Source organism: Pseudophryne corroboree, chromosome 2 (genome assembly GCF_028390025.1).
Source record: "Pseudophryne corroboree isolate aPseCor3 chromosome 2, aPseCor3.hap2, whole genome shotgun sequence".
Classification (NCBI taxonomy): domain Eukaryota; kingdom Metazoa; phylum Chordata; class Amphibia; order Anura; family Myobatrachidae; genus Pseudophryne; species Pseudophryne corroboree.
In genome coordinates this window covers 205,485,716-205,506,519 of record NC_086445.1, presented here as the reverse complement: position 1 = coordinate 205,506,519, position 20,804 = coordinate 205,485,716, and the positions used below count along the sequence as shown (strand labels likewise).

General features: G+C 47.5%; 1 protein-coding gene across 3 annotated transcripts in view; it reads right to left on the bottom strand.

The window, feature by feature from the left end:
• LARP4 (La ribonucleoprotein 4) overlaps positions 1-20,022 on the bottom strand; it is a 158,259-nt gene extending 138,237 nt beyond the window's left edge. For 2 of the 3 annotated variants that reach the window (XM_063952249.1, XM_063952250.1), the window contains exons 1-2: positions 19,569-19,824; positions 4,436-4,580 (exon numbers count right to left, since the gene is read on the bottom strand). In XM_063952249.1, coding sequence (XP_063808319.1) covers positions 4,436-4,580; positions 19,569-19,586 — 163 coding nt within the window. In that variant the 5' untranslated portion in view covers positions 19,587-19,824. The other variant, XM_063952251.1, reaches the window with a different exon arrangement.
• Positions 20,023-20,804: the final 782 nt, after the last annotated feature.

Here is a 20,804-nt window from a genome sequence, read left to right as displayed (position 1 = left end):
ATGTCTCCAGGCTTGACCATAAGCCCTGGATATTCCTTCCCTGTGTGACTGCTCCCCAGCCTCGCAGGCTGGCATCCGTGGCCACCAGGACCCAGTCCCGCATGCCGAATCTGCGGCCCTCTAGAAGATGAGCACTCTGCAACCACCACAGGAGGGATACCCATTGTCCCTGGTGACAGGGTTATCCGCTGAAGCATCTGAAGATGCGACCCGGACCATTTGTCCAGTAGGTTCCACTGGAAAGTCTTGCGTGGAATCTGCCGAATGGGATTGCTTCGTAGGAAGCCACCATTTTTACCCAGAACCCTTGTGCATTGATGCACTGAGACTTGGTTCGGTTTTAGGAGGTTCCTGACTAGCTCGGATAACTCCCTGGCTTTCTCCTCCGGGAGAAACACCTTCTTTCTGGACTGTGTCCAGGATCATCCCTAGGAACAGAAGACAAGTCGTCGGAACCAGCTGCGATTTTGGAATATTGAGAATCCAATCGTGCTGCCGCAACACTACCTGAGGTAGTGCTACACCGATCTCCAACTGTTCCCTGGATCTCACCCTTATCAGGGAATCGTCCAAGTAAAGGATAACTAAAATTCCCTTCCTTCGAAGGAATATCATCATTACGGTCATTACTTCAGTAAAGACCCGGGGTGCCGTGGACCATCCCTACGGCAGCGTCTGAACTGATAGTGACAGTTCTGTACCATAACCTGAGATACCCTTGGTGAGAAGGGTAAATTTTGACATGAAGGTAAGCATCCTTGATGTCCCGAGACATCATGTAGTCCCCTTCTTCCAGGTTTGCAATCACTGCTCTGAGTGACTCAATTTTGAATTTGAACCTCTGTATGTAAGTGTTCAAAGATTTTAGATTTTAAAATCGGTCTCACCGAGCCGTCTGGCTTCGGTACCACAATACTGTGGAATAATACCCCGTTCCCTGTTGCAGGAGGGGTACCTTAATTATCACCTGCTGGGAATACAGCTTGTGAATGGCTTCCAAAACTGCCTCCCTGTCAGCGGGAGACGTCGGTAAAACAGACTTTTGGAAACGGCGAGGGGAATACGTCTCGAATTCCAATTTGTACCCCTGAAATATTACCTGAAGGATCCAGGGGTCTACTTGCGAGTGAGCCCACTGCGCACTGAAATTCATTGAGAACGGGCCCCCACCGTGCCTGAACTTGTAAAGCCCTAGCGTCATACTGAGAGCTTGGCAGAGGCGGAAAAGGGTTTCTGTTCCTGGGAACTGGCTGATCTCTGCAGCCATTTTCCTCTCCCTCTGTCACGAGCAGAAAAGAGGAACCCTTTTGTCCGCTTGCCAACCAGGACTGCGCCTGATAATACAGCATCTTATTTTGAGAGGCGACCTGGGGTACATTCCCTTTTTTTTTTTTTTTTTTTTTAAAGGCAATACTTCCAAATGCCGTTTGGAATCCGCATCACCTGACCACTTTACTGGTATAATTGGACAACGCACTTATACTTGATGCCAGTCGGCAAATATTCCGCTGTGCATCATGCATATATAGAAATGCATCTTTTAATTGCTCTATAGGCAATAATATACTGTCCTTATCTAGGATATCAAATTTCCAGTCAGGGAATCCGACCACGCCAACCCAGCACTGCACATCCAGGCTGAGGCGATTGCTGGTCGCAGTATAACACCAGTATGTGTGTAAATACATTTTAGGACACCCTCCTGCTTTCTATCAGCAGGATCCCTAAGGGCGGCCATCTCCAGAGAGGGTAGAGCCCTTGTTCTTACAAGCGTGTGAGCGCCTTATCCCCCCTAGGGGGTGTTTCCCAACGCACCCTAACCTCTGGCGGGAAAAGGTATATTGCCAATAACTTTTTAGAAATTATCAATTGTTATCGGGGGGAAACCCACGCATCATCACACACCTCATTTTATTTCTCAGATTCAGGAAAACTACAGGAAGTTTTTCCTCACCAAACATAATACCCCTTTTTTTGGTGGTATTTATATTATCAGAAGAGTGTAAACTTTTTCCATTGCCTCAATCATGCAATGTGTGGCCCTATTGGAAATCACGGTTGTCTCTTCACCGTCGACACAGGAGTCAGTATCCGTGTCGGCGTCTGTATCTGAGGTAACGGGCGCTTTAGAGCCCCTGTATGAGACGTCTGGACATGCACAAGCTGAGTAGCCGGCTGTCTCATGTCAACCACTGTCTTTTATACAAAGCTGACACTGTCACGCAATTTCAACAGTACATCCACTCAGGTGTCGACCCCCCAGGGGGTGACAACACTATTACAGCCACTCTACTCCGTCTCCTCATCATTTTTCTCCTCATACATGTCGACACAAACGTACCGACACACAGCACACACACAGGGAATGCTCTGATAGAGGACAGGACCCCACTAGCCCTTTGGGGAGACAGAGGGAGAGTTTGCCAGCACACACCAGAGCGCTATATATATATATATATATATACACAGGGATAACCTTATATAAGTGTTTTTCCCTTTATAGCTGCTGTATTGTTTATACTGCGCCTAATTTGTGCCCCCCTCTCTTTTTTAACCCCTTTCTGTAGTGTAGTGACTGCAGGGGAGAGCCAGGGAGCTTCCCTCCAACTGAGCTGTGAGGGAAAATGGCGCCAGTGTGCTGAGGAGATAGGCTCCGCCCCTTTCTCGGCGTCCTTATCATCCGTTTTCTTGTATGTTTTGGCAGGGGTTAAATGCATCCATATAGCCCAGGAGTTATATGTGATGCATTTATTTTAGCCATAAAAGGTTTTCTATCGATTTATTGCGTCTCAGGGCGCTGCCCCCCCAGCGCCCTGCACCCTCAGTGACCGGAGTGTGAAGTGTGCTGAGAGCAATGGCGCACAGCTGCGGTGCTGTGCGCCTACCTTTATCTGAAGACAGGAAAGTCTTCTGCCGCCGATTTTTCCGGACCTCTTCGCTCTTCTGGCTCTGTAAGGGGGCCGGCGGCGCGGCTCCGGTGACCCATCCAGGCTGAACCTGTGATCGTCCCTCTGGAGCTAATGTCCAGTAGCCTAAGAAGCCCAATCCACTCTGCACGCAGGTGAGTTCGCTTCTTCTCCCCTTAGTCCCTCGATGCAGTGAGCCTGTTGCCAGCAGGTCTCACTGAAAATAATAAACCTAAACTAAAACTTTCACAAAGAGCTCAGGAGAGCCCCTAGTGTGCACCCTTCTCGTCGGGCACAGAAAATCTAACTGAGGCTTGGAGGAGGGTCATAGGGGGAGGAGCCAGTGCACACCAGGTGATCCTAAAGCTTTCTTTAGATGTGCCCTGTCTCCTGCGGAGCCGCTATTCCCCATGGTCCTTACGGAGTTCCCAGCATCCACTAGGACGTCAGAGAAAAGTGCTTATCTGCGTAAACATTGGCACAGCTCTGAATCAGGCCAATTGACGCTGGTAGATCACCGCTAAGCACGTAAACAAGTAGATCTCAGATCACAAAGCCTGGCCACTGCTGCTCTGGCATGATAGCAGCATCGCAAAATAAACCTCATAATACAGCAAGTCAGCATATTTGAGACTACCCAACGTCTGGCCTGCAGCTGACAGTGTATACAACCGTCTGCTGACCAGACTAATGTGCACACACAGCGAGATCCTTGACTATGCAATTTCCCTTGAACTCCCCCAGAGCCCAGATAGTACAGATTTTGACTATCTGTGCTTGAGATTTTGTCTATGTACAATTTTGACTAAGTGCCAATCTTGACTTTACTTTGTACTAGATAGTCAAGATTGACTTGCCTGCAGTCTATCTAGCCTTACAATACCAACCCCACAGGAGCGCGCACATTGGGGTCGATTCAATTCGGCAACTTATGAATAGCGCCGGGAATTAGCTCCCGACGCTAATCAATTCAGCTGCTAGTTACCCGCAATTGTCGGGAATTCTTCTCTCATCCCCGGGGGATGAGAGAAGAAACCCGACAACAGTGCTGCCTCGCGGCCGGCGCGAGGCCGATTCTGTCAAGAATCAGCCTCGCGCCGGGGAGTTAAGTCGGAGAATGCCCGTTCTCCCGACAATTCAACCTGTTTAGTCGGCGAGAACGGGCCATCGCCGACTTAACTGGAGCTGAATTGAATAGCGTCGGGAGCTAATTCCCGGCGCTATTCATAAGTTGCCGAATTGAATCGACCCCATTGGGATCGAATCTTTATCGCAAGTTGCCTAACACCTTGAGATATGCACTAAATTTTCATAAGATTTTGACTATAAAGTCAAAATCTTACAGATTTATCTCACCGTGTGTACACACCTTTACAGGTGCTTGTGTGATCTGGTCACTGGAACCAAGTGCAAAATGGTTGGATCTGTACAAGCCAATATTTCATGCATGGTATTCCTTTAAGTAGCCTGGCAAAACAAACATGAAAAACTGTAGCTAGCACGAGCAAGATCAGGCTTGTCAAACTAACCTTCTATGTGGGCTTCTGTTGTGGCAGCTGCCTCATCCCAAGACTCTTCTGTGCCATTGACTGCCTGAGAAACGTCAGTGTTTCCTTGTGGGATTTCCTGCCATACTTTTGCATTGGGATTCAAACCAGCTCCTTTAGACGCCACCTAATAAAAAAAAAACATACCTGTTGGAACACTGTATACAACATTTTAGGTTTTGTTTTTGCATATTTCTCATTGGTGCTGTACCTTCACCTCCTTAATAGTTACTTCTATAACAGATTGGGTACACACTAGAACGACGTGTACTCTGTTTCACCTATTAGGTTGAAATTTACCTCAATATTTAAAAAGTATTTCTGGACTGAGTGTTACATTTACTAAAAAGCCATTGTTTAAAGTCACCATGTAGTCAGTGGCTTTGACAGCTGGAATTCAATGACATGAAATACAGGTTTGAATGGACTAACCTGAAATTTAAATCTGGGTCTAAAACTGCAGAAAACATGGCAGCTTTGTAAAGTGCAGCATAGTAAATGTAACCACAGGATGAACATGTTGGATAGAGAAGTTGTAAAGAATATTGTTTCTCATATAAGTACAATATGCAAACACACTAGGAAGGAAACCCCCCCACAATAGTTTGTACTGTAGTTAGCACATACACTCCGCTCATACAATTGCTGCTCAAAAGACAAATGAACACTAACGAACAGGTCAGTCTAGTTGCCCTAGACTAGTATAAACAATACATGGCACTTATTTGGGGTAGGAGGGGTTGGTAAATAGCACTGTCACCATGCCAGTGAAGTCCACACATACCAGACAAGTGTATCAAATATTATCAGGCCAGTACACAGTTACTATTAGGCTGGCTTCCGTCATAAAGCTACTCTGCCTCAAAGTGCTGACAAGCAGTGACACAGGGAGGAAACCTGCCTAGGAGACGGCATATCACATTATGCAGATTGCCTCAGAAGCCAAGGCTAGCTATTACCAGAGTGTGTACTCTTACATGGGCAAGGTACATATATAGTTCACAAGAGGGATGTAGTTAAAATGCAGGCTGTCAGGAACCGGGCGTCCAGTATACAGATACCAGAAACCAGACAGCTGACAAAGCTGCCAACCGGAATCCTGGTGCAACAGGACTATTCCAACTCGTGGGTCTCCACGACACCCATAGAGCAGGAATAGATCATGTGACGAGCACAGCAAGCCTGCAAGGGGACTCTTCATGCTTGCCCCGCTGCTCGCAGTTTGGCTGCCAGGATGCCGCTGTCGGGATATTGATAGCCAGCATCCCGTCTGCCTGGTATAACTTATAACACCCTTCACAAGGCACTATGTACACTCGTTATACATGACATTATAGTAAAAGGAATGCGCTGGGAGCTGCCTTTCTATTTACCAAATTGCCACCTATATAATAAAAATAATCATACAGCAGTGTTTAAGCACTAAAACTATACATTCAAAGTAAACTCAAAATGGGGGAATTCAATTCTTCGGTGAGGGCCCACTAACAGAGAGCTCGATAAAGCAATTCAATGGTTGCTCAATTCAGGTGGGTATGCTGCTTGTGGGCACATCTCTGCTTGCAGCCTCCTGAAGAGGGTGCAAACAAAAAGTAATGGATGTCCGTGGCTAAAACCAGTAAATAGCTCCTAGTCACTTTAGAAGAAAGCTGCGGCAGTGCAAAACAATTGAAATCTCCCTTAAAATATTCTAGTTTGTATATATTCCTGTCCAATGGGAACATTTACACAAAGTGAGCCTGGAGCAAATTGCCGATTGTCATTTGAACCATACATTACCAGATTTTCACTCCAACCGACCAACTGGATGGTTGAATGAGAGTTAGTCTGATACATGGCCAGCATGACAAACATTTTAGCTTTCTGCCTCATGAAATGGCGAGCTTAAGTGTGCAAATAGGATCCCCGTTTGGGCATCCAAATGGGACTTTTCACGCTGCAGCCAGAATTTTAGTCGGCTAAACCCAGTCCTTTTAGGCTCGGCAGAAGTAATAAAGCACCAAATTAATTGGTAAAATAGGCACCCATAACCCCAAATAAATAGGGCCGATTCAAATGTATTTGGGTTTTTTTGCGCGGCCGCCACTAGAGGGCACCCAGCGGCAGCAATTCAATTGTTCTGCCGTTTGGGCGCCCATCAGCCGAAGAGGACACATTTTTTCCTTGCAGCTTTGTGAGGTGCAAGAAGAAAAATGTGTTGAAACTGGGCACTCCTGTTTGGACACCAAAAGCAGGGAGTTTGGAATAGCTAAACTTGGTCTGCTTGGGCACGACTGAATTGTGACAATTGTTTGGGCAACTAAAAAGACCCATTTTGACTAGATATTTAGATGCCCATAACAATTGAATGTGCCCATATTTTAAAACTTTTCAAAAGTTTTGGATGAGATGCAGTACCACCAAACATCGCAAACTACAAGTCTTGTCAAAGTGCATCTTTATATATTATAAATCTATGACATTTCTGTAATGTGCACAGATGTAGACTTCAGACAAGAATCCATAGGTGATCAGATTATGCAACAGTTCTACATGGAAATATAACAAGGCACCCAGCTAAGTTTTGGAGGTCAATCTGCTTTTGCTGGCAAGCAAGTTTTAAATGATTTCAGCAAACAACTGTTCAAACAGCAAAGGAAATACAAGGAAGTGCAGGTCACATAACACAGTTCTATCTTTTATCTGGGGGACCAATGTGGATTAAAGTATGAACCAGCCATCTCATACACAAGTACTTTGGAGTTCGGCAATATACAGATACAAAGTACTAAGTAATTAATCGCGCCCTACAGGCGCTCTTCACACCGTCGTAAGGGGCTATGCCCCCTTAACTCTTGCGGCATGCAATATTTTTATTATATGGAGTATAACCTCCAATCATAATTATGTGAGTGGGTAAATATTGCACCGACAAAGGGCGTGCGATGGTTAAGGGGTCGTAGGCCCTTGCAACGGCGTGAACAGTGCACGTAGGGCCTGATGAATCACCTAGTGGGTGCTGTGGTTGGGGAGTGGCGGGAGCGGGGGAGACGTGGAAGGGGGAGCGGGTCCGGGGGTGCCGCAGGTGGGGGAGGATGCATGAGTACTGCGGGTGGGGGAGGAGGTCCGGAGCCACCATGGGTGGGGGAGAAGCTTTTGTGGGGGTGCCGTAGGTAGGGCGGATGCAGGGGTGCTGCGGGTGGGGGAGGGGTCCGGAGCCACCGGAGTGGTGGGGATGCCGCGGATGGGGCCCGGAGGTACTGCGAGTGGGGAGGGGCGGTAAATGCTTCTCTTCCTGGACGCAGCTCAGCTGCTGTCCTCCCTTTGGCAGTGGCTCTCCTGGAGACTCGCACAGCAGCCAGTCAATATTCTTAGCTCCGGAGTCCCAACACTTCGCATTACAGGGTAGAAGATGCACTCAAACTACAGCAACCAGCAGCTGCTTTCATACACATCTATGCCGGTGGCCGTAGCAGCTTTTGTTCCACCTGCGCTACGGCTAGGGAGTAAGGATTGTTGATGCCGGAGGGGGCAGGCGGACTGGCAGCAGGACATAGGATGCTGCAGTAAAAGGACCCCCCCCCTTCCCCTATCTACAGCAGAGACTAGCTGCAGATGCAGTGGCATACCCTTCAGCTGTACCTTTTCGGCAGGTACGGTACCTTTTTTTTATGGTCTGTGCAGATTTTTGGCCCTCCAAGCTTCCATTGAAAGTATAGGAAAAGGGGCGTGGCCACGCCACTTTACCCGTGGTCACTCCCTCTTATTTTGTAGCGATTTTTAGGTGTAAATTGTTGAAGGGTATGTTGCTGCAGGTGCAGTGGGCCTATTTTGAGGTGTATGCCTGGAGCTGCTGCTCCATGAGCCCCATTGTTAATCCTGCTCTGGGAACGCACAGCAGCCAAAGGGCAGAACCTCCCATTGGCTGTAACCTGTGTGGGAAGGCGTTTCTCTAATCAGCTGTGGGCTGGGTGTGACAGACTTGCCGCTAACACTATGAGAGCTCCTAGCCACGCCCAGCATTATACACACACAGGCACAGAGTCACAGATCTGGGCTATTATATAGGAGATGGCCTGTAGCTGGTATTTGCAGGTTGGCACAGTAAGCTGATGTAGGCAGAAAAAAATGCACAAAACACTTCATTTCATGATGCCCGTCACAAATGCATACAAACAGATGTGGAAATAAAGTTTTGTACAAAATGAGACCCTACATAATTGTATTTTCACATGAATTATGTAGGGTCTCATTTCGTACAAACACTTAAAATATTTTTTAAAAACGGATGTCCTTTTCATGTGTCGACCAGTAGTGGTCGACCTAGCATCCGGATATCTGCTAATTCAACTCCCTCCCTACCTTAATATGTACATAAGTATAGTGTTTAATATGGGATCCATTCAATTTGCTGGCTGTAGGGAACCCAGCGGTCAGGATACAGACGCCGGAATCGATAGCACCCAGCACTTTGGTCGGGTTTAATAATCCAAGTATGGCTAGGCGTCAGCGCACATTAAAAAAAAAAAAAACAATTGAATTGCATCCCTTGGGGGTATATGCAATTGCGGTCGAACTGCCGCAAAAAGTCGGAAAATGGGGCATTTTCGACCAAAAAAAAAAAAAAAAAAAACTATCGAATTGGATTCGACAATGCAATACAGTACATTGACAAAAAACCTGCAGTTACAGATTCGACTTTTCGCAATTCGACATGTCTGCAATGGTAAAAATGTGGCTTTTCGACAAAAGTATATTCAATTGAAGAATGTCGATTCGACAACAGTGCTTTTCGACAGTCATTTTGTTAATTTAATTCCGCCTCATTTTGCCGTCGTGATCTAATAAAATATTTTTAAAACTTTTTTTGTGTTTTTTTGATTGCTAATAACATATCTATTTATATTAGAAGGGATTATCTACTTGGTTTGTTTATTTAGGAGCCACAAGTATTATTTAAATATATTTTTTTAAATATATATATTTTTTTTTTACGGACTAAAATAATATGGAGAGATCAGTGCATGTTTTTTAGTGGGAAGGGGTCGGAATGGGTTAAAATTCCTGGAAAAAAAATCGCGTGGGGTCCCCCCTCCTAAGCATAACCAGCCTCGGGCTCTTTGAGCCTGACAGCTCAGACGCGCACAGCCAATCAGGAGAGTGCCACGACGTGGCGCTCACTGATTGGCTGAAGGGACCCTCTTTGACAGCAGTCACGGGGGGTCCCAGCAGTCGGGGAAAGGGGTCCCATGTGTAAACATGGGACCCCTTTCAGTGCGTGGTCCGTGTTTTGCGTTTTTTTATTTTGCCAAGTACGTGGATTACAAACTCTGAAGAGGACCGATCTACACAGGATTGTTGTGAGTATAATTTAATTTACAGGTACCCCGTGGATTCTACGTGGATAAGGGGACCGAGCCCCCCCCCCCTTCCACCGCCGGGTCACCCGTATCTGCCGTCGGGCGGCTCGACAGTGGATCTGTCAGTGTGTAGGGCCCATAAGAGGTGCAGTATATAATTAGATTGTACCTGTTTATTTTTATTAATTTGTTTTTGTACTTTAGCACAGTGACCTCTTACTTGAATGGGGTGTTTTGGTTATTCTATTGTATTTCTACGAGAAATAGATTTACCGGTGAGTAAAATCTTCTTCTCTCTAACGTCCTAGTGGATGCTGGGGACTCCGTAAGGACCATGGGGATTATACCAAAGCTCCCAAACGGGCGGGAGAGTGCGGATGACTCTGCAGCACCGAATGAGCAAACACAAGGTCCTCCTCAGCCAGGGTATCAAACTTGTAGAATTTTGCAAACGTGTTTGAACCCGACCAAGTAGCTGCTCGGCAAAGCTGTAATGCCGAGACCCCTCAGGCAGCCGCCCAAGAAGAGCCCACCTTCCTTGTGGAATGGGCTTTTACCGATTTTGGAGGCGCAATCTAGCCGCAGAATGAGCCTGCTGAATCGTGTTACAGATCCAGCGAGCAATAGTTTGCTTTGAAGCAGGATGCATACAGGATAAACAGCGAGTCAGTTTTCCTGACTCCAGCCGTTCCGGCTATATAAATCTTCAAAGCCCTGACTACATCTAGTAACTTGGAATCCTCCAAGTCACGAGTAGCCGCAGGCACCATAACAGGTTGGTTCAAATGAAAAAGATGACACCACCTTCGGCAGAAATTGCGGACGAGTCCGTAATTCTGCCCTGTCCATATGGAAAACCAGATAGGGGCTTTTACATGACAAAGCCGCCAACTCTGACACACGCCTAGCCGAAGCTAAGGCCAATAGCATGACCACTTTCCACGTGAGATATTTTAACTCCACGGTCTTAAGTGGCTCAAACCAGTGAGATTTCAGGAAACTCAACACCTTGTTAAGATCCCAAGGTGCCACTGGTGGCACAAAAGGGGGCTGAATATGCAGCACTCCCTTTACAAACGTCTGAACCTCAGGAAGAGAAGCCAGTTCCTTTTGAAAGAAAATGGATAGGGCCGAAATCTGGACCTTTATGGACCCTAATTTTAAGCCCATGGTCACTCACGACTGTAGGAAGTGAAGGAAACGGCCCAGCTAGAATTCCTCTGTAGAGGCCTTCCTGACCTCACACCAAGCAACATATTTTCGCCATATACGGTGATAGTGTTTTGCTGTCACGTCCTTCCTAGCCTTTATCAGCGTAGGAATAACTTCATCCGGAATGCCTTTCTTCACTAGGATCCGGCGTTCATCCGCCATGCCGTCAAACGCAGCCGCGGTAAGTCTTGGAACAGACAGGGCCCCTGTTGCAACAGATCCTGTCTGAGAGGCAGAGGCCATGGGTCCTCTGTGAGCATTTCTTGCAGTTCCGGATACCAAGTCCTTCTTGGCCAATCCGGAACAATGAGAATTGTTCTCACTCCTCTTTCTTACGATTCTCAGCACCTTGGGTATGAGAGAAAGAGGAGAAAACACATAAACCGACCGGAACACCCACGGTGTCACTAGTGCATCCACAGCTATCGCCTGAGGGTCTCTTGACCTGGCGCAATACCTTTGTAGCTTTTTGTTGAGGCGGGATGCCATCATGTCCACCTGTGGCAGTTCTCATCGATTTGTAATCTGTGTGAAGACTTCTTGATGAAGTCCCCACTCTCCCGGGTGGAGGTCGTGCCTGCTGAGGAAGTCTGCTTCCCAGTTGTCCACTCCCGGAATGAACACTGCCGACAGTGCTTGCACGTGATTCTCCGCCCAGCGAAGAATTCTGGTGGCTTCTGCCATCGCCACCCTGCTTCTTGTGCCGCCCTGGCAGTTTACATGAGCCACTGCGGTGATGTTGTCTGACTGAATCAGCACTGGTTGGTTGCCAAGCAGAGGCTCCGCTTGACTCAGGGCGTTGTATATGGCCCTTAGTTCCAGGATAGTGATGTGCAGACAAGTCTCCTGACTTGACCACAGCCCCTGGAAGTTTCTTCCCTGAGTGACTGCCCCCCACCCTCGGAGGCTTGCATCCGTGGTCACCAGGACCCAGTCCTGTATGCCGAACCTGCGGCTCTCGAGAAGGTGAGCACTCTGCAGCCACCACAGAAGAGACACCCTGGCCCTGGGGGATAGGGTGGTCAGCCGATGCATCTGAAGAGGCGATCCGGACCACTTGTCCAACAGATCCCACTGAAAGGTCCTCGCATGGAACCTGCCGAAGGGAATGGCCTCGTATGACGCCACCATCTTTCCCAGGACTCGCGTGCATTGATGCACCGACACCTTTGGTTTTAAGAGGTCTCTGACCAGAGTCACGAGCTCCTGGGCCTTCTCCTCCGGGAGAAACACCTTCTTCTGGTCTGTGTCCAGAATCATGCCCAGGAAGGGCAGTCTCGTCGTAGGAATCAACTGCGACTTTGGAATATTCAGAATCCAGCCGTGCTGTTGTAACACCTCCCGAGAGTTTGCTACGCTGATCAGCAACTGCTCTCTGGACCTCGCCTTTATGAGGAGATCGTCCAAGTATGGGATAATTGTGACTCCTTGCTTTCGCAGAAGCACCATCATTTCTGCCATTACCTTGGTAAATATTCTCGGTGCCGTGGACAGACCAAACGGCAACGTCTGGAATTGGTAAGGACAGTCCTGTACCACAAATCTGAGGTACTCCTGATGAGGTGGATAAATGGGGACATGCAGGTAAGCATCCTTTATATGTCCAGAGACACCATAAAATCCCCCTCTTCCAGGCTCGCAATGACCGCCCTGAGCGATTCCATCTTGAACTTGAACCTTTTCAGGTAAATGTTCAGGGATTTTAAATTCAATATGGGTCTGACCGAAACGTCCGGTTTCGGAACCACAAACATTGTGGAATAGTAACCCCTTCACTGTTGAGGGAGGGGAACCTGTACCACCACCTGCTGGAGATATAATTTGTGAATTGCCGCTAAACTACTTCCCTTTCTATGGGGGAAGCTGGCAGGGCCGATTTGAGGTAACGGTGAGGGGGCATCACTTCGAATTCCAGCTTGTATCCCTGAGACACAATCTGTATAGCCCAGGGATCCACCTGTGAGCGAACCCACTGGTGGCTGAAATTTCGGAGACGCGCCCCCACTGCTCCTGGCTCCACATGTGGAGCCCCAGCGTCATGCGGTGGATTTAGTGGAAGCCGGGGAGGACTTCTGTTCCTGGGAACTAGCTGTATTGTGCAGCTTCTTTCCTCTATCCCTGCCTCTGGCAAGAAAAGACGCCCCTCGGACTTTATTGCCTCTTTGCGATCGAAAGGACTGCATTTGGTAATACGGTGCTTTCTTAGGTTGTGAGGGAATATATGGCAAAAAATTTGACTTCCCAGCCGTAGCTGTGGAAACTAGGTCCGAGAGACCGTCCCCAAACAATTCCTCACCCTTGTAAGGTAAAACCTTTATGTGCTTTTTTGAGTCGGCATCACCTGTCCATTGCCGAGTCCACAGGACCCTTCTGGCAGAAATTGACATTGCATTTATTCTAGAGCCCAGTAGGCAAATGTCCCTCTGGGCATCCCTCATATATAGGACAGCGTATTTTATATGCCCCAGGGTCAGTAATATAGTATCCTTGTCCAAGGTATCAAGTTCCTCAGACAGAGTATCTGTCCATGCTGCTACAGCACTACACATCCAGGCCGACGCAATTGCCGGTCTCGGTAGGGTACCTGAATGTGTATAAACGGACTTCAGGATACCTTCCTGCTTCCTATCCGCAGGATCTTTTAGGGTGGCCGTATCCTGTGACGGCAGGGCCACCTTCTTAGATAAGCGTGTCAAAGCTTTGTCTACCCTAGGGGAGGATTCCCAGCGTAGCCTGTCCGTTGGTGGGAAAGGATATGCCATAAGTAACCGTTTGGAAATCTGCACTTTCCTATCGGGAGAATCCCAAGCTTTTTCACATAACTCATTTAACTCATGTGAATGGGGAAAAAAGGCAAGAAGTGACTTTTCCCCCAACATATAAACCCTCTTGTCAGGGACAGGGTTTACCTCTGAAATGTGCAATACATCCTTCATTGCTATAATCATGTAGCGGATGGCTTTAGCCATTTTAGGCTGCAACTTTGCATCCTCGCCATCGACACTGGAGTCAGAATCCGTGTCGATATCTGTGTCAACAATCTGTGATAGTGGGCTCTTCTGAGACCCTGACGGCCTCTGCGCTGTAGGATCAGGCATAGGTTGAGACCCTGACTGTCCAAGGCTTCAGCTGTATCCAACCTTTTATGCAAGGAGTTTAAATTATCATTTAACACCTTCCACATATCCATCCAATCAGGTGTCGGCGCCGTCGGCGGAGACCACACATTCATCTGCACCTGCTCTGCTTCCACATAGCCTTCCTCGTCAAACATGTCGACACAAGCGTACTGACACACCACACACACAGGGGATGCTCTATTTGAGGACAGAACCCCCACAAGGCCTTTTGGAGAGACAGAGAGAGAGTATGCCAGCACACACCCCAGCGCTATATAACCCAGGAATTACACAGTAACTTAGTGTACTGTTTACCCAGTAGCTGCTGTATTAGTGATTTTGCGCTAAATTTATGTGCCCCCCCCCCCCCCTCTCTTTTTACCCTCTTTCTACCGTGATTCTGCCGGGGAGAGCCTGGGGAGCTTCCTCTCAGCGGAGCTGTGGAGAGAAAATGGCGCTGGTGAGTGCTGAGGAAGAAGCCCCGCCCCCTCAGCGGCGGGCTTCTGTCCCGCGATTGTGTGTAAAATAATGGCGGGGGCTCATGCATATATACAGTGCCCAACTGTATATATGCTCTTTTATGCCAAGAGGTACTCAATTGCTGCCCAGGGCGCCCCCCCCTGCGCCCTACAGTGACCGGAGTGTGCGGGTTTAATGTGGGAGCAATGGCGCACAGCTGCAGTGCTGTGCGCTACCTCATATGAAGACAGGAGTCTTCTGCCGCCGATTTTGAAGTCTTCTTGCTTTTCTCGCCGCTTCTATCTTCTGGCTCTGCGAGGGGGACGGCGGCGCGGCTCCGGGATCGGACGACCAAGGGTGCGTTCCTGTGTTCGATCCCTCTGGAGCTAATGGTGTCCAGTAGCCTAAGAAGCATGACCTATCCGCAGTTAGTAGGTCTGCTTCTCTCCCCTCAGTCCCACGTAGCAGAGAGTCTGTTGCCAGCAGATCTCTCTGAAAATAAAAAAAACCTAACAAAATACTTTCTTATTAGCAAGCTCAAGGAGAGCTCACTAAAGTGCACCCAGCTCTGTCCGGGCACAGATTCTAACTGGGGTCTGGAGGAGGGACATAGAGGGAGGAGCCAGTGCACACCAGTAGTCCTAATTCTTTCTTAGAGTGCCCTGTCTCCTGCGGAGCCCGTCTATTCCCCATGGTCCTTACGGAGTCCCCAGCATCCACTAGGACGTTCGAGAAATAGAAGTTATAATGAGATTATAAATTACAATTAAGAATATTATTAGACCACACATTTGGAAACCTACTTGAACAATGAAAAGTATAATCAAAGCCTCATGTCAGCTCTGCTATATAGATTCAGCTATAGGTAATATCACTAAATATTTCATCACTAACAGTGAAGACAGCATAAAATATGAAACAAACATGAAGGGAGGAGAGTTAATAACCAAGCCTTCATAAAAACTGGTTCTAAACCTAGTAAAACAAACAAGTACCTGTCCTAATACTGCTGGGAGTAAAAGCAATGAAAGACCGAGCTGCTATTCCTGCCTCTAACACAGTAAACTTGCACACACAGTGAAACTAAAGTCAATAAAACAGAAAACATGAACAGGACAGTATCCTATATAGTTATAGAAACGTTCTGATGCCGTCGAAGATTAACTCTACTATCAGTATAAGTTTATGCAGAAGCATACAAAACTATTCAGGAAACATGAGCCACATGTTTTGTCTCACAATACAAGAATGGGGGGGGGGGGGGTCGGGGTGTTCTGTAGAATCCACCAAGCTCCGGTTGCCAACGCCATCTTCGCCTATGGGCTACTTACTGCATAAGTTACCGGCAAAGGTTTCCATAGGACCCCTGCTCAGCAAAAGGCCACTGTACAGTACATATGCAGTTGTGTCCCAAAAAATGAAACAAAGTGATTACTTCACCACATTGCAGGGACGGTCTCCTTTTGGTGTCCCTGTCCTTTGTAGCGATTTAAAATACATTAGGGCAAATCTAAAATTTCTTACTGCCCTGTATTGCCGTGATAAAAAAAAAAATGACAATGAATGGATATAAAACTAAATTTGTCCCAGAATTTTTAATAAAGGATTAATTCTAATGCGGGGCATACAATAAGCACTGACAATATGGGCACCCATCGAAGCAATTCGATAGTCGCCCCCCACGTCAGGCGCAAGTGCCGCATGTATGCGCATATTAGTACCGGGTTTAGCTGAGCAAAGCAGCAACACACCATATAAAGAGCAGCTCTGATCATCTGTACTCCAGTTAGGGCGCGCAAAGTGCCAACTTATCCAACATTACAGCTCACCACCTCAGAAGGCTGCGAGCTTAAAGGGCCCTACACATTTTACGATGCGCCGCCGAGGTGCCCGACGGCCGACCCGGCGGCGGGGGGGGGGGCAGTGACGGGGGGAGTAAAGTTTCTTCACTCCCCCCGTCACGCGGCTGCATTGAAGTGCAGGCAAATATGGACGAGATCGTCCATATTGGCCTGCATGCACAGCCGACGGGAGACCAGCGATGAACGAGCTCGGGGCCGCGCATCGCTGGAGTCTCCACACTGAAAGGGGCCCTACACATATCACGATGCGCCGCCGAGGTGCCCGACGGCCGACCCGGCGGCGGGTGGGCAGTGACGGGGGGAGTGAAGTTTCATCACTCCCCCCGTCACGCGGCTGCATTGAAGTGCAGGCAAATATGGACGAGATCGTCCATATTGGCCTGCATGCACAGCCGACGGGAGACCAGCGATGAACGAGCGCGGGGCCGCGCATCGTTCATCGCTGGAGTCTCCACACTGAAAGATATGAACGAGTTCTCGTTCATTTATGAACGAGATCGTTCATATCTTTTAGAAAATCGGCCAGTGAATGGAGCAGCAATTGAAATGCTCCATAAGGCACTATCTAGTGGCAACAACAAGGAAAAACATTTGAATTCCCCCCATGATGCTAGGGGCCAAACTTAAATGTCCGCCCGTCCCCCTCCCGCGATTGCTGGCTTCAATTATATTTTCATGCCCGTCGTCAGCAACTTAATGTCAGCTCGCTACCAGCAGGGGTAGCGAGCTGAAATGCGCATACAGAAACCCATTTGGGCACCCAAACGGGCTTTGTGTACCAAAACCAGAGTGTAATGGGCGCGATTAGCATGATAACTGGGGGCATTTGAATATCGCCCCTGGATCTCCCATCATTTTAGAAGGGAGATCGGGGGTGCGATAACATTTGAATTCCCCCGTAGGTGTTGCAAGTTGCAGAATTGTTCAGCTAACGCGCAGCACCTAAAGGCCATCACCACTGATTGAATAACCTCCATTATCAAGGTTACCTATCTGCAGTTCAACCACAATATCTCATTAGAGAGATTCCCATCACTAGTCACAGAAGTAGACAAAACCTTGTACTTTGCTCCTTATTAACAGAGCATAAGCAACTTTCTCAAAGTTTAAGTATAGTGAGGTATATATAAAAGAAAAATAAAGTGTGCTCAAAAGGATTCTGTTATATTGGATAAATGCATGGTTGGGAAAAAAAACAAGGAATAAAAACAAAGAAAAAATGCTTTTTTTTTGTTTAAACCAGGGTTTTTTGCATTAAGATTAATAAAAAAAAACCGAATCATGTATGAGAAACCTTGATGAACTATGTTTTAATGCATTCTAACAAACAGTAGTTTTTATTTAAAAAAAATAGTTTAAACCAGTCAACCCTGAGCGATGTTAAAGTTATTTTGCTTCATTATCAAAAAAACACAAAATGCTGACATCACTGTACTCCCCTTTTATGTAAAGTGAGGCTGTATCAGGTCAATTGTGCAAAAAGATTCAGGACTCGTTCAGTCATTCAATAGGGAAAAAAGAAAAATCAAACGAAAAAAAGAACTTTAGACATTCTACAGAAAAGTTTTTACAGTGCTTTCTATGTGCTACACTTTCACCTATACAAAATATCTCAAGTAGAGAAAACGGTGTTAAACAAGGTGTTTAAATTTTAATATATAGCGGTTAAAGTAGTCTCTTCAAATGTATCGGGGTCTCAGATTTATTCAAGGTTATGTCGAAAAATAACTGAGCAGCCATCACAAAAAATAAAATAAAGTGGGCAACCTCAAAGGAAGAGACAAAAACATGTAATTGCATAATTAACAACAGGGCTAGTAACAATTCGTTATCAATGACCAGTGTATGTCAAGTTTACAGCTGCAGAAAGGTTTGGAATTACAGCCTTCAGTGTACAGAGATCAGCCTCAGCTGATATAGCGACAGCTTTTATTCAACAATTTTATGCAGCAATATTTAATCGAAAGTTAAATTACACGAAGGATTATGCTAAGACACGGAAAAGCAAATTAAGAAAAATCTTTTAAGAAAAAGTTGTATGACGTGTCGTCTAAAGAATGGTTATTTCAAGGTTAAAACATTTTTGCAACATAAAATTCAGTGTCATTCACCACAAGAAGTTTCCATCCTATGTGTACACAACACAATTTTTTTTTTTTTTTTTTAAAAGGCAAAAAATATGGCAGCGAAGGAAGCAGCATCACACAAGGATATAGATATATATATATATATATATATATATATATATATATATATATAAAAAACACTTGTAGTCAGAGGCATTGGATAGAAAATGGAAGCCGGCAGCAACGTCCTTGGTTGGCTGCACACACCAGGAAGTTCTGTAACCCTCATTGCCCAGGGACACGCTGCTGATCACAGGAGCTCAACATTTCTAACCTGGATACAAACCAAACATATGTGATATTGTGCTCATGTCACCCCAGACCTTCCAGGGGGGAACATGATGAGAGCAGAGCGGCCACATGACCAAGTCAGATGTGCCAGGGTCAAAATAAACTGAAAAGCAGGTGATATAGGTGACCTGCAGTATAGCACACATACTATTACTATAACATAAGTGACCTGCTCTATAGCACATATTAATATAACATGGGTGACCTGCACTATAGCACCAGACACAGGTGACCCGCACTGTAGCACACACCGCAGCACTGTCAGTCACACATGAAGGTTACACTGAGCGTGTAGCAGGCCAGCAGCTGGTACCCGACATCCAGTGACCCAGTTACACCACACATGGCCTCACATGTAAGGCCGCAGTGCACCCCCCTATGATTGGCCGGCCCCCGGCATCACAGTACCCCCTAACCACGCTGCGGACCCTTACAGCACATGGGGGGGGGGCCTGCAGGACGCTCCATATGGCCACAGGCCTCTCCCCTCGGCGGTTCTCTCCGTGTAACCTTCACCCCGTCGGCGGCAGCAGCTCTGACAAAAGGTCACTGCGGCGTCCCAGCCATTCCCCTCCCCTCCCTGGCCGGCCCGGTCGCAGCTCCCCTCGGCCGGCCGGGGCCAGCCAGGATTGCTGTGTCAGGCCGGCCTCAGTCACATGGCGGCCCCCTGATCGCACGCTCCCCGCCCTCCCGTCCCCGGCTCTCACCTCCACGAACAAGAGCATCCTACCGCGGCGGCGGGAAGCGGGGCCTGGAGCACTGGAGACGGGCGGAGGCGGGTGAGTGCGGGAGGAAGGATGAGCGGGTGACAGCGGCGGCGGCGTGGCCCGCACTGCTTGTCACTCACACACGCACGCAGGCCGCTCAGCTCACACCCTCCTCCCCGAGCTGGTGCTGCGGCGCTGCTACAGACCGGCCTCTTCCGGCCTCCTCTCCTCCCATGGGCCGCCGCCGCTGCGCGCACACTACCTCACGCGGGACGCGGCTTCCGGCTGTTAGGGGTCAGTGGCGCCATCATCGCACGTGCGGCCTTCACTCATCATCATCAGCGTCCAGGGCAGCTCGCGGCAGCGGCCACCATTTTGCCGCAGGGCAGCGGGGTGACGGGAAGGAGGGGGTGGAACTACCGGGATTTAGCGGGAAAAGGACGGGGTTCAGTGCCAGTGACTGTGTATACAGCTGCTGGGTAACCGCCAGGCCCGGCCTGGGGGCGGTACCGATAGATGTGCTGCCATGTGAGAAAATAAAATGTATTTAATACATATATATATAATGTATTTATGAAGGGAAATTAGTTATGGATAGAACAGGGACAAAGCAGGATATGTGAAAGAAAAAACATGGTCTGCTAGCTGCTTTTCAGCTATGCTGGGACGTGTAGTTCCCCAGCAGTTGCAAAGTCACAGGCAAGCTTTTCCTGGTGCAAGCTTTTCATCTTGTGATTTGTAAACAATTTTTCATCTTGTGATTTGTAAACAAGTGTATTAAATTGTAGACCACTAAAATTATTCTCTGTATGGAACGGTGTTATTTTGCGTATACGCAATTTGTCCATTTATTTTCTCTGAAATAACCAGTGATGTAAACAACAAGAAAAAACTTTATGACTCATTTCTATTTCAGCATATAGATACTATGGACAGACAGAGGAAGCCGACATAAAATGAAGTAATGTAATGGCTACTAGATATCACATCAAAACCATTCAGTGGTATAACCATCGATGGTTACTATGTGCGCAGAAGCAGTCGGAGATTGGCGCATGCATGTATAAGCTCAGCTGCTTACATGTCCGCAGCTGCATAGAAGACGGGTATAGTTACTAAGGTGTGAGGATTTTTTATTAGTGGAGATGTTGCCCATATCAACCTATCGGATTATTTGAGGCCCCCCCCCCCCAACTCCCCTCCGTTCCAGTGCCTATAGTTGTATCTCATATGCAA